This window comes from Ochotona princeps, chromosome 5 (assembly GCF_030435755.1).
Source record: "Ochotona princeps isolate mOchPri1 chromosome 5, mOchPri1.hap1, whole genome shotgun sequence".
Classification (NCBI taxonomy): Eukaryota; Metazoa; Chordata; class Mammalia; order Lagomorpha; family Ochotonidae; genus Ochotona; species Ochotona princeps.
In genome coordinates this window covers 35,250,079-35,263,609 of record NC_080836.1, presented here as the reverse complement: position 1 = coordinate 35,263,609, position 13,531 = coordinate 35,250,079, and the positions used below count along the sequence as shown (strand labels likewise).

Here is a 13,531-nt window from a genome sequence, read left to right as displayed (position 1 = left end):
AGTTAACTTTTCTAACGCTGAGTCTCTCACACACCTAGTGAGAAAGTACCTCTTTTCAGATCTCCTGTGCTGTCTCTGATGTTTACAGAACATCCACAGTTAATGCCACTTGAGAGCTGCCTGAAAATGTGTGCAAGAAACAAACCCACTACCATAGGTGTAAAGACTTAACTGTGATACTGAACTCTGAACCTGCAGACACACAGCAGGTGTAATAATTCCCCAGCCATTCTCCAGTCCCTGTTGGAGATCTGGAGTCCTGTGAGCACAGGTGCCTGAAGCCCCAGGCATTAGCACACACGCACACATACACTTTTTTTTTTTAAAGATTTATTCATTTTATTACAGCCAGATATACACAGAGGAGGAGAGACAGAGAGGAAGATCTTCCATCCGATGATTCACTCCCCAAGTGAGCCGCAACGGGCCGGTGCGCGCCAATCCGAAGCGGGGAACCCGGAACCTATTCCGGGTCTCCCACGCGGGTGCAGGGTCCCAATGCATTGGGCTGTCCTCAACTGCTTTCCCAGGCCACAAGCAGGGAGCTGGATGGGAAGTGGAGCTGCCGGGATTAGAACTGGTGCCCATATGGGATCCCGGGGCTTTCAAGGCGAGGACTTTAGCCACTAGGCCACGCTTCCGGGCCCGCACACATACACTCTTAGCTTTTGTGGCCTCTCCTTTAGTCCTGCTCAAAGTTTCTGAAGCTTTAATATGCATAAGAATGCCCTCCCCTACAGCTATTTTAGTGCAGAGTTGAGCATACAGTTGCTGTTCCAAGCTCAACTGAAGGGGATTTAAGAAAGAATTCAACTCCATACAACTTTCACCAAATTGAACCTCTGTACAAAATCCTTAGCTATCCTTAAAATTCAACTATTGTTTAATGGAAAGATTAAGAAAGAAGAGGACTGCGAGCCAAATGCAGTAGCAAATTATAGCAATCAAGTGATCTCTCTTGCCTGCCCCCAGAGATCCACTTGTGGCTTAGAGCAGATGAAGCAGGCCCTTCCACTCCATAGCCGTCACAATGTGTTTTTTTTGGGGGGGGGGGCGGTGGTTTGCAAGAGGAAGTGCAGCATTATGGTCGTGTGCGAAACTGAGCTGGAATCTCAAAGCTCTCAAGACACTCAAAGTACACAAAAAGCATTTTGTCTCTACTTTCACAATTTAGTGTATCTACACTGATAGAGCAGCTCTCTGCCTTGTTTGGGTGTGTGTGTGTGTGTTTGTGTGTGTGTGTGTGTGTGTGTGTGTGTTTCTCCCCAGTTACATCCTATGCCAATTCACAATGAGGTCAGATTCTGCAGCAGGACTCATACAAGGTAGATAATGTATAGTTAACACATTTATCCAGAGGGTATATGAAAAACAAACAAGAAGCACGCACAGATGGCATCCTACAGCTAACTCAGAAAACATTCACAGTGAACAACAGAAAACTCAAGTTCTCACATCAGACAGGCCTGGATTCAACTCCTGCCTCCATTATCAGGTAATAGCCACTTTCTCACGCAGAGCCTCACTGTCCATCGAGTAAAAGCAGGACAGCAGTCTCTCCCATAGAGAGCAATGAGGAGCATCAGAGATACTGCTCACACAGCACCTCATACAACACCAGGGGCTCAGAAACATCGCCTTTTTCCACTATCACATGTTCCAGAGAGTTGCTGTAGCAAGTCCTAAAACAGAATCACAAGTTTTACCCTTCTTATTCACCTTCCAGGCCCATAATTTCATACCCTGTGTGTATCATGTAACAAAAACTTGCAGAAACAGAAGACAATTTTGAGAATGCCATGCAAACAACCCACAACTAAATGACCAAAACAAGGACTGCTGCTCATTTAAACTTGCCTGGCTCCAAATTTAAACAAAAAAAAAAGGTACATTTCACTTAAAGAAAACACCTTGCACTTGTGGTATCTACTTACTTGATGACACCTGATTGCGACAAACTTATTTAGCCTAACATCAGTGACAAGCCACCAATTTCCTTTGGACATTATAACTAGTCTTTTCCTCTTCCAATTCCCATATCTTCTGTAAAGAGCCAAGCGAAGGGGCAGGCATGCAGCCTAGCAGTTAAGATGCTGGCTAGGAACCCCACTTTGGGTGACAGGTGTTGTGTGTCTGGATTCCACACTCAGCTCCAGCTCCAAACTTCAGCTTCCTGCTAACACATGCCATGAAGGGAAGCAGGGCTGGTTTAAAAATTTGGTTCCAGCCACTCACATGAGACAGAATTGGCTCCTGTCTTTGGCCAGCCCAGTTTGGCCCAGACCTCACCTATGGTCATCTGGGGAGTGAACCAACAGATGAGTGTGCGTGCTCACTGCCTGTTCTCTAAGCCTCTCAAACAAATGCAGTTTTTAAAAGTTTTTTTAAACAAAGAACAAGTCAAAACAGCACTTTAAAAAATCAAATCAAGCAAAGCATGATGCCAAGTTCTTATCACCAAACACTCAGTGTTCCTGGGCACCGACTATAACCAAGTGATATGGGGAATACCAAGATGAGTAAGGATCTGTGACAAAGTGTCTTTTCAACACAAAGGCAAGGTGTGTGTGACTATCAGTGAGCCAAGTGTGATCAGATAAACTAAGTTCCCCAGCAACTACTCAAGTTTCCATTCCCTTTTGAGCAGACAGCTTCTCTAACTAATCATGTTGGTAATTATCTGCTAAGACCTTCCCTGGAACAAGCACGGTGCTGGGAAAGGAAAAGTCGCCAGGACTTGTAAGACTTGCTCCTTGTCTTCCAGGAGCCTGCAATGCCAACTGGAAGACACAACAAAGACAAGGGGATGGCTAAGAATGGGAGGCAGGCTACAAAGCCATACATAAAAGCATCTCCTTAGTTTACAGTCACACTTCCCACAAGGTGATGACAATCAAATGCCATGAATATGAGCTCTAATTCATACTATAAAGAGATCAAAGGAGCCAAAGTTGTTTTTCCCACCTCCTCCAAGTTCATGGGGGCCTCCAAGGACACTTAGAAAGGTGAGCTTTCAGAAGTCTGAAGGCTGAATGGAGCGTCAGCAAGCAGAGATACCAAGGGAGCCCATTTGGGCAGGAAATCATCATGAGAATAAAACAGGGCAAGTGCAGGCCTGCTCTGGAGATGAGGGGAACAGGAAGCAGGAATTAAGCAAACTCCAAGTCTGAGACCTATAAAGAAATAGAAGAGCAGACAGTTCAGGCCAACTGTGTCCGGCTTCCATTAGAAGGGTGGGAGGGATGCAGAAAATACAGAGAATAAGGGTGGCCAACCATTAACAAGAAACACAGCCAGGGAATCCCTCCGATTGGATCTAATGTCTGGAATGACATGTAAAAGAGTTTTGATGAGAAAATGAACATGAGGAAATTCATAATCTTACAGCTTATAACATTTCCAAGCTCATGAACGAAGATGATAAAAGTAACAGGAATTTATTTTGAGAAGATGTGCACCTGGATAAGTATGTCATTCTAAGTACTGATGTTCCAAAGTGCAAATGTTCATTTTCACTTTGGAAATCCCTTTCCATTCTTTCTTCTGGGAGCATTAAGTCAAAATGTCCTCTTTTCAGAGCTACACAAATCATTCTATGCCATACTAACACAAATACATTAAGGTTATCCACGATGAAATAACAGCAGGAAAACACTGTGATGTCAGTGTTTGTTAATGGTTAGGCCTCCTTGGGCACGGCAAGTCTCTCCAAAGAAATGGTGGAAACCTCACAGCTCAAATAATTTAGAATCAGACCACAAGCACAATCCTGTGGCCTCCTTCTACCACGTAAGTGTGACCATTAGGAAAGTAAGCTCAGGTGACTGCCCAGCTGGGGAGGCCAGGTGCCAAGTTCAACTACATCTGAACTAGGAGGGGGATATTCTCCCTCCTGACCTGAAGGCTGTGTGCCCAGTTTGGAAAGGGGCTTTTTTTTTTAAAGGATATTATGTAGTCATCCTTTAAAAAAACAAAACCTGCTAAATTTCCCCACTATCAATAGAAAAATTTACAGGGAACCAATCTTGAAAATATCTAGTAATTATTCATAAAATAACTAAAATCTACATGTTGAATGTAATGAACTGTCATTCAATGAAGGCTGGGGCCTGAGAAACTCAGGGAACTGGGAGATGTGTGAGCCAAACCAAGGCTTTCCAAGAAGTCTCATGTGAGACTTACACATTCCACTGGGATAGGAAAGCGTGGCAGCTGAAAGCTGGCAGGCTAAAATGCTCCACACAGCCTGAAGTCCCCCCATTCCTAGGTGGTCTCTCCAGGGTGGCAGGCAGAGGGCCCAATAGGGCAAGAAAATGGTTTGTGCCAAGGCCTAAGGAATCCAGTGAGGCCACGCATGTAGCATCCTGATCCCAAGACATCAGGGCTTGAACTAGCAGCCTAGGCTCACTAGCAAAAGTCCTTTGGAATGAAGAATCCATATTAGTCAAAATAACCTAGTGTCACCAAAAAAAGGCAAAATTTTGATAAAGTATAAAACTGACCATATCGGAGATTAAATGGACCAGAAATGAAACTGACCTACAGAGCAATGCACCTGGTCCAGCGGGTTTACCATCTGTTGACACTGGATTACCCAGGCAAAGCGGCTGCTGCCATGCTGCAAATGTAATTACACCATACCCAACTTCTTATAATACTAACTACCATAGTGCATATACAAATGCATAAGGAAGAAAATACTATGTAACATCATTCAACAAAAGCAGATGAGGAAGATGCTCAACGTTCCCATCATTATAATAGTCTTCACCTTTCCCACAAAAAAGTATAGCCCCATTATCACCCTTTAGTATTTCATCTAAAACCATACTTTCCCTCACTCTTTCCCCAATAAGTAGAAAAATATATCTAGTCTTAAATCAACTACCTGCATTTCCTTGAAAAATTCTTACATGTCCAAATGAAAATAAGACAATGATTGCTCCTATCCAATCAGTTCCAGAAAACCACATTTGCTGCCCTCAAACCCCAAACCATAAAGGCTCAAGATTGTGAATAAGAGAAATTTCTATTTGTTTATGTCATAGCTAATAAAGGAGAAACCAGAGTCCTGCACTGAGAACAATCAGCTGATTCTTGACCTAGTATCCTATTTATCTTTCTATTCTCAAAACTAATTGCTTATATAAGCATGCCAATTTGCCTTGATTATAGGATTATTAATAGATGAATGTTGTTTACATTTCACAACTGTATTTGAGTTTCACTCCAGGAAGCCAAGCTCATCAAGTCTTTGTAAGTGGTAAAACCAGAGATCAAAGCAAAAGACCTGAATTGAACCAACAAACAATCAGGCTTGAGAATGGAGCCTAGACAAAAAACACATTTGATACATTGATTATTCCACTCCAGAGGTAAAGCTGAGGGTTGCTGTTTAATGTCAATCATAACACATGGAACTTCCCCTGAAATTTTGCATTTGAATAATTTGATGGTCATTTCCTAAACAGCTAAATAATATTACCATTCAACAGATTTTGAGCATCTTTTAACTTCGCTCCTCTTTGTCCAATTTCTCCAAATTTTCTCTTGCTTCTTAATCTCTTTCCTAAACAGTTTTAACTCTCAGGGCAGAAGAGGAAAATACTCTCCTTCAGCATGGTAACTCTCAACCCTGGCATCATCACTTTTAGTGTGCTTCAGAGCTTTTGAAATTCTGATGTTGAGATTATACCCCAGTCAATTTTATCAGCATTTCAGCAGGGTACCCCAGGCCAATGTGTTTCTGAGGTTCCTCAGGAAATGTCACTGTGCATCTAAGTTTGAGAAGCATTGTTCTGACTTCTTAATAGCTTCCTTATACTTGTAGGAGGGGTGCTACAAGTTTCACAGAGAAAAAAACCAACAAGGGAAGAAAGCCAGGTTCCTGAGAAAACCCCTCATCCAGAAAAGAAGTGAAACAGGCAATCATTCACATCTCTGTGCCCAGCATCAGGCACACCACTCAAAATGCAAACTGACACCTTCCTAAAGCCAACGAGGTTTTAGTAAATCCCAGGTGGTGGGTACTATCTGCTGCACAAACATCATGGCGGCTCACTCCCACAAACAGCAGGGTCTAGGTAACTCCAGGCTCTCAACTTCGTGGCCACAGAAACAGGGCAAGAGTTGCTTTAACACAAAGTGGACTAGTAAGAGTCACTAAAGCAGTGACAGGTTGCCTGCAAACACTGAAGATGTGACCAAGGATCACAGAAACCACAGGCATGTCCTAGAAAACACATGAAACTAGAAACAAGAGAGTCCTGAGTCAGGTTCCCTCCTGTGAGTACTGGTGGGCAAGCTTTTCCATTGGCTCTTAAGAGTGAGAAAGAAGGTACATTTGCTTTTATCAACATTAAACACCGTTACGCCTCCAAGGAAGAATCGGTTATTTCCCAGTTTGGGGATTCCCAGCCACCCTGATCCAATTCTATGGGCCTTTAGCTGAATCACAGTCCATGAGGTAAGATCTCTGGTCTATCAGTGTTCCCTGGTTATGACTGCCAAATTGTATCACTGGAAACTGGTGGTAGTAGGGTGAAGCAGAGTTCTGGTGAGGAAGATGGGGTGGCCAGGGAGTAGAGATGAAGATCACTCTGTGGAATGAACAGAATTTTAATAGTCTATCTCTGTGCCCAACATTCAAGTAAGGTGTTAAAGAAACCAACAGCCCAAAGCTTAGGAGGAACATACTGCTTGTCATCTGGAGAGGGCAGGATTCTAGAAACAGCCACTCTGCCACAGGGGGCCCTGCCAAGCCCCTGCACAGCTGTTAAATTCACCTTTGCTCCTTAGCTCTCTCAAGCTGCTTTTGTTTTGTTATGCCCCTAAAGATTCAACTACTTGGTTTCTCAAAGGATTCCGGGTACCAGGGCCTTTCTTACAAAGGAGAGCCAATCACCTACAATCTGTGTCTTTTGCTTTAGCCACTGTTTTGACACCAATGACTTAAGTCTGAGGAACAAGAAGCTCACTTCCACTTCGTTCAGGTACCCCAAGCATTAAGGACAAATCAAAGAGCACAGTTCAGTAACAGCAAGTCCTTCAGGCCACAGCTCTTATGAGGTCAATCCATCTCTGGAGCTTCCTTTCTTTACTCATACTGGAGCTCAGGACAGCCTTACAAAGACATCCTTCTCCACTCCCAGATGCTGAAACTCAGTCCAGTACTTGCACGTGACTCACCTCAAGGAGAGTGCCTTTCAAGCTAATACCTGACTTGCTATACTTCGGGTAGAGAAGGGCTCTGGCCACCAGCATGGTTCATGTAACTCTACCCAAAGAACTCTAAAGGACAGCTCAGTTTTCTGACCACTCTGTTAAAATAGTTTCCCTTAGGTTCACAAGACTTTAGTCACTGACCTTGGGGAATTCTATACTCCACACCACACTGAAGGTAAATATCCACTTTTTCCACACCTAAGTTCTTCAAAACACAAAGTTGTGTAACAGTTCACAATGGATTATGTTCTGCCAATGTCACACTTTTTGAGTGCTATCATTTCCATCATCTTACAGCATCCTAATAGTTGTACCAAATTTTATTCTATGTACAAGGCAGGAAAACCAAGGATCCGGCAAACAGTTTAACTTGCCCAAGTTGGTGCAGCTGATACGATTCTCAAAACCACTTCTCCTGACTATCAGGCCAACTCTCCCAAGCAAATGATAGGACATGAGTACAAATAATTCTTAATCCTTAAGGAATTAAGGGCAGGCCAGCCTTCGCCTCCCGCAGTTCCATCGGTTTAACACTGCCAGGTACCCAAATATTTGACTTTATAGGAAATCTTATGATCAGCTTTTATCCTAGATACTCAGTTCTATTTTCACAGTTCTTGTTGGCATTATTAGTGTAGGAAGTGCACACCAGTAACGATGATCTGCACAGTCCAAGCCATCTAGAACACTTGGAAGTAAAACAAAACAAAACAAAACAAAACAAAACGAAAAACCAGCTTAGGAAGTTACTGCCTAGGGTGAAGCTGTAATAATGGTTCAAAGTGACAATACCCCGCTCCCTTTCGACACTCTCTTTCCCTCACAACAGGAGGAAGGATTTGAGAAAACAAATCATCAGCATCTGATGGCTTCACCCTACTCCCACTCATCCATCTGCTCAACAGACTTCACTGCAGGTGCTCTCCCTGGAAGTGACTGAAAGGGAATATCACCTTGCAGTAGTAATCAACCTCAACACTAAAACTTGACCTTCCTTGTCCCTTTTACAGGTAATTACATTTGGAGTATATGTGCATTGCAGTGATAGGTTGTATCTTCCCCTTGGCTTGGAAAAATCTAAACTTTTGAACCAAGGGACGTCAAGTTGGCCTGGAACAGAAAAACTACAAAGTAGAACTGTGGACCAAATCCATCTTTAACTGCATGCCAGAAAAAGAGATGACTATAGCACAGATGCTAGAAAAATTGACATCTAAAGGCAAACACCAAATGTTCCCCTTTTTGGTGACTACTGAAAATTGCCTACCAATCTGGAATAGTTTGAAACTTGCACTTACCTGAATTGGTAGTTTGTTTTGCATTGTTAAGCTACAGCCTTTTTTTTTTTTTTCTGTTGCAATTCTAGGCCTATTTAATAACTGTATGGCTTCAGGCGCTTTAGGTAGTCATTTACACACCCCTAATGTTGCTGATGGCTGTAGTTACTGCAAGGACTAAGGGAGAATTTGTAAGCACAGCGCCTACTCAGAGCAGACACTCCAAAATGTCCTACTCCTTAAAAACGACTATTTTCAACCTCAGGCTGGGAGGAAAAGGAAATAGGGTCAAACTAATCAGATGCTGAAAGCAAGTCATGATATCAAATCTAGGATAATATTGCCTTAAACCATTACTTCCTAATCTGTCTTGTTTATTCTCTTTGCAGTGCTGCCTGGTACCTGATATCGCAGAGATACAGTGGCAAAGACAAAAAGACTTAAGTTTATCCTTTTTCCTAACGATCAAAGAATTCTTGGAACAGTTCCTCAACAAATGCATCTGAAAACTTAAATTTTATGCTGATCAGAAATTAGTGTTATGGAATGTCTGGTGCACAAAAGAAGATATTCTTCGACAATGAACCTCAGCTGTTCACAAAACCCATACAGTGACTCTGAAAAACCACAGAATAAAGTCAACTGGAGTATTTTGTATATATAACCTCCAAAGTTAAACAATGTTGAAGAAATACTATGGAGACCCATATATTTAATCACAAATTTTAGAAACCCCCCCAAAATACAGGCTTATAGTATACCTATGTCAGATATATCCTAGAACAACCAAGATTACAGTAGGTGGCTTTTTAGTCTGAGGGAAAAGAAAAAAAAATTAAATCCCACAAGCATACACATACACAAAGGCAGATAGAAGGGAAAATGTTTAAATGTACACAGTGAGCCAGGCATCTTTGCCCTTAAAGTTCTATAACTCTCTGTATTATAATGCTCAAGGCAGGTGCAAGGTGAGATATTCTCCTTGGCAGAAGGAAACTGTTAAGATTTGCATGCAATCGAATGTCGTAACACATGTCCAGTAGCTCATTTTCTTCTAGTAAAAACAAAAGCTATTCCTCTTACAAGTTATCCCTCCAAGGATATTAACCAGATAGTCTCCCATTCTGTCCACACAAACCCTCTAGCTTTACAGATGTGTACCATTTAACCTATAAAGGTTGGGAAAGGGGGAGGGGAGGCAAGCAGTCACTGAGTTTTCATCCCTCCCAAGGCCTTCCAAACAATAAATAAGATGGACTTCCATCATTTTGTTGACTCCTCCCCAAGGCTTTAAATACTAGAGCTGCAGTCTGTAAGAAATTGTTTTCCTAGCCTGACACAGCTCGTTAATTATTGATGTAAGCCATACTTACAAAGAGGTGCTTGTACACTCTTCTGCACGGCACTGCCATCTAGTTCTCCCTCCAAAACACACAAGTGGTCTTTACTATGTAGCAAAATAAAATCAGTGGCAATAATGACAACACAATTCCCATTATTTAAGGGTAGAGGATTCTTCCATATATACTCAGAAATCTGCCCCCGAAAACTGTCCTTCCAGCTTGAGGTGCAGGATCACATGGTTTGGACTGATTTCTTAGACAATTCATGAAGAAAAGCAAAGTTGAGAGCATCACATATACACCTTAAAAAAAAAAGGCTCACAAAAGCAATCTCCCTTGATACCTCTATCAGCCAGTGGGGACATTCAGGAAGGTGTCCTTTCAATTCCTCCCACAGATTGCCTAAGAGCTAGTGGGGCTGACTTGAAAAGTAAACACTACTTCACTGGTTGCAAAGGCATCTTAACCAGACAATCCCAGAGCCGAGACTTTTTCAAAAGCTTTCTATTCTGGAAAAGTCGGCCTGACTTTATTGTTTTTTGTTTTTGCTTTCTGGGAGAGAGGCTTAGAATGTTGCAAACAACTTTTCACAAAGGACCGCATCCAGGAACTGTGTATGACGCACAGGAGAGCAAGGGCAGCCACAACTAGCAACGCCCCCAAGGAGCCTGTGGTGATCACCCATAGTGGTCGACATCCTAAATTAGCCAACTGCTGGACTTCACAGCAACACTACCCCAACCAACCATGTTAATGACAGACACGATTTTTCTAAAGATTAATTCACCCCATGTGTTATTAATCAGCAGGGTAACTGAAAGCTCATGTTTAAAAAAAAAAAGAAAACAAAAGAAAACGCTAGCCCAGTTGAGCAGAACTTAATTGCATTATTGTTTTTATTATGGCTGCTACGCTGGTTTCCCTGGGTCCTTGGCTCCTCCACCACAAGTATCCAGACACAGAAGCATACGTAGAAGGGAAAACAGAAGACCCAGGGCCAGGAGGAAGAGCCACGGGTCAGGAAGAAGAGCATTTTGAAGAGAAACGTTTGTCTCTGCAAAGACGGGTCAAGTATGTATCCAGACTGCCTTGAGAAGTAATTAAGCCTTAACTCGTTTCATTTCAGAGCGTCCCAACTTGCAGCAGGGACAGCAGCTGAGGGAGATCACAGAGGCTGCGATGCCAGACAGACAACCCCATCCATCTCTCCGCCGGCCGCGCCGTTTCCAGGTGACCTGTTCTCCCTACCAGCACAAAGCTAACCTCCCTTTCAGAATATTATGCTCCGGGACTAGAGCAGCCCTTGTCCAAAGCCACGTCAACGGTCCCGCGAAGAGACCTCAGAGAACCGGCTTTTCATCTTAAGTCTTTACGTTAGAAGCCAAAGAGTCCCGCAGGCAATTACGGTCGCTGGCGGCCTCCACCCCAAGTCCCTGGGGCTAGTAGGGTAGGAGCAGAACCGGCGGGGAAAAGGGAGAGGGACGCGCGATAGTGTGAGCAAGAGGGATGGAGCCCCCATCCCTTTAGAGACTAGGCCAGTGACACTGTAAGACTAAGGATCAAAAGCAGCCGGCACTGCTCTGGTCTGGGGAAGGGGGGAAGCCGCCAAGCTCTCTTGTAGCTCTAGGCACCACAGGCTCTGGCCGGGAGGGGCCCAGAAACCCAGTGGGAACGGCGGGACGGGGAGGGGGGTTCTTACGAGAGTAGGATGTGAGGAGGAACGCGAGAGGCAGTGGGAGACTTCTCTGGCTGTGCTGGGGAAGAGGAACAGAGGGGTCGCCCGTGCGGTCAGGACAGCTCGCAACACGTCCCCGCAAAACTGCACATTTTTGTGGTTTCAAATTGAAGACCAAGGAGAAGACGCCAAGGTTCAGCCCCCCCCGCCCGGGGCGCTTTCTCCCCTCCAGCCTAGGTTTTGGAGTGCCCCTCCTCGCTTAAGGACCTGGGCTGTGCCCAGCTGTCGGCCTCCTCTATTCCTTTCGGGGACGCCCCCCACGCCCAAGCGCGACGTCCGCCCTCCAAGTTCGTGTCTGCTCCCCGCCCCGCGCGGCGACCGCGGCCGGCCGGCCACCTGCGCCCATCTGCCCCGGACCCGGCAGGCCCCGGGTGGGGCGCTCGAGGGAAGTTCCGCAGGCGCTCCCAATGCAGGGAAGAATTTTTTTTTTCTTTTCTTTTCTAAACGAAATAAACAAATAAATAAATAAACCTTAGCGGCTTGCACCCGCCTTCCCTTCACGCCCACGCAGCACCTCCCCTGCACACGCGCCGCGAGGTGCCTCTCCCGCCAGACAATGGGTTCGGAGCCGGCCGGGCTGTTCGCTCGGAGCCCCCGGCTCCAATCCCGGGACCCTGAAGAGGAGTGTGTGTGAGCGTGAGGGATTCCGGGGGAGGGGGGCAAGCGAGGTAAGGGAGGCCACAAAGGGGAGGGTGGGCGCCTCCCTACCCCGTGAGGCCAGCAGGTCGCACGGGGCACGGGGAGCCGGGGAGGGGTGGAGGTCAGCCGCGCTGCCTCACGCCCGGTCGCCGCACACTCACCAGCACGATGGCAAACCGCTCCTCCAGTTCCCCCGGCTCGGGCATCGGCAGCTTCAAAGGCACGTTGTGCGCCCTGAAATCGGTCTGCTGTGAATCCATGCTCCCGGCGTTGCCCATGTCGGCCGGGGCCGGGGTCGCCACCGGCCCCTCGCGTGCGCGTCGGCGATCCGAACACCCGGCGGTCGGCTCCCCCACGCCCTCCGCCGCGCCCCGGCGAGTGTGCAGCGCACGCCGCTCCCTAGCAGCGCCCGGAGCTCAGCCGCCCGCCGGCCTCCCTCATGCTCTCCGCCGCCCCAGCGCAGCCCCGGCCTCTTTTCCTCGGAAAGGGTCGTCAGGGCGCCGGGCGCCCCTGTGCATGGTGCTCCGCCGGCACACCGGACCCTGCCAGCTCTCGCGGCCAGCGGGCGCGCGCTGTGGTGCCTCGGCCTCCCACCGGAGCGGCCGGCCACTGCTGCCGCTGACACTCGAGCCCCCCGGCCGGCGCCCAAACCAGCAGCGCTCGCTCGCCCGGCACCTGGAGCAGGACAAACGCGGCTCGGCGCTCGCCTACACAATACCCCCTCGCGGCCCCCGCCCCCGGCCCCGCTCCGCCCACCGCCCCGCGGACTGCCGGGACGCGTAGTTCCCGCCGCCAGTGTCCGCGCGCGCAAAGCCACGCCCTCCCGGCGAGGCCGCCCGGGCTGCGCCGCCTGCCGCGCGGGCCAGGTGCGCCTCTGCGGCCCCGCTCCTGAGGCCTGTGGCCCTTCCCACCCTGCCGGAGGAAATAACTCCTTGCTCTGTACCACATCTGACGCTTGGGCACGTATTACAAATGAACGAATGAATGAAACGAATCAGTGAGTCAATGCATGGATGCTGACCCCTACAGTCCCACCGAGGTCCTGTCCACAGCCGGGAGCCCGGGAGGATCAGGGGTGCTTGCCTTATTGTTCTTTCTTCCGTATTTATGGTATGTGTTCTTTGATGTACCTGAAATGTTGGATAAAATATGATACACTGATGATATGCTCACACTCTTTAAGAGCTGGGTGAGGATATAGTTCATTCCTGAACAAAGCACCTGTCCAAGTGCCTATCTCTTACTGTGTTCCTTGAGGGAGTTTGGAGGAGAGGAAAGGACGGTTGTCTCTGGCCCGGATTACTTTCTAGGCA

At 46.6% G+C, this 13,531-nt stretch overlaps 1 protein-coding gene across 3 annotated transcripts in view; it reads right to left on the bottom strand.

Moving 5' to 3' along the window:
• The window catches only part of FMNL2 (formin like 2), a 322,003-nt gene extending 309,063 nt beyond the window's left edge, over window positions 1-12,940 (bottom strand). For all 3 annotated transcript variants that reach the window (XM_004577164.2, XM_012926267.2, XM_012926268.2), the window contains exon 1: window positions 12,380-12,940. In XM_004577164.2, the coding sequence (XP_004577221.2) occupies window positions 12,380-12,496 (117 nt within the window). In that variant the 5' untranslated portion in view covers window positions 12,497-12,940. The remainder of the gene's footprint in view (window positions 1-12,379) is intronic.
• Between the last annotated feature and the right edge of the window lie 591 nt (window positions 12,941-13,531).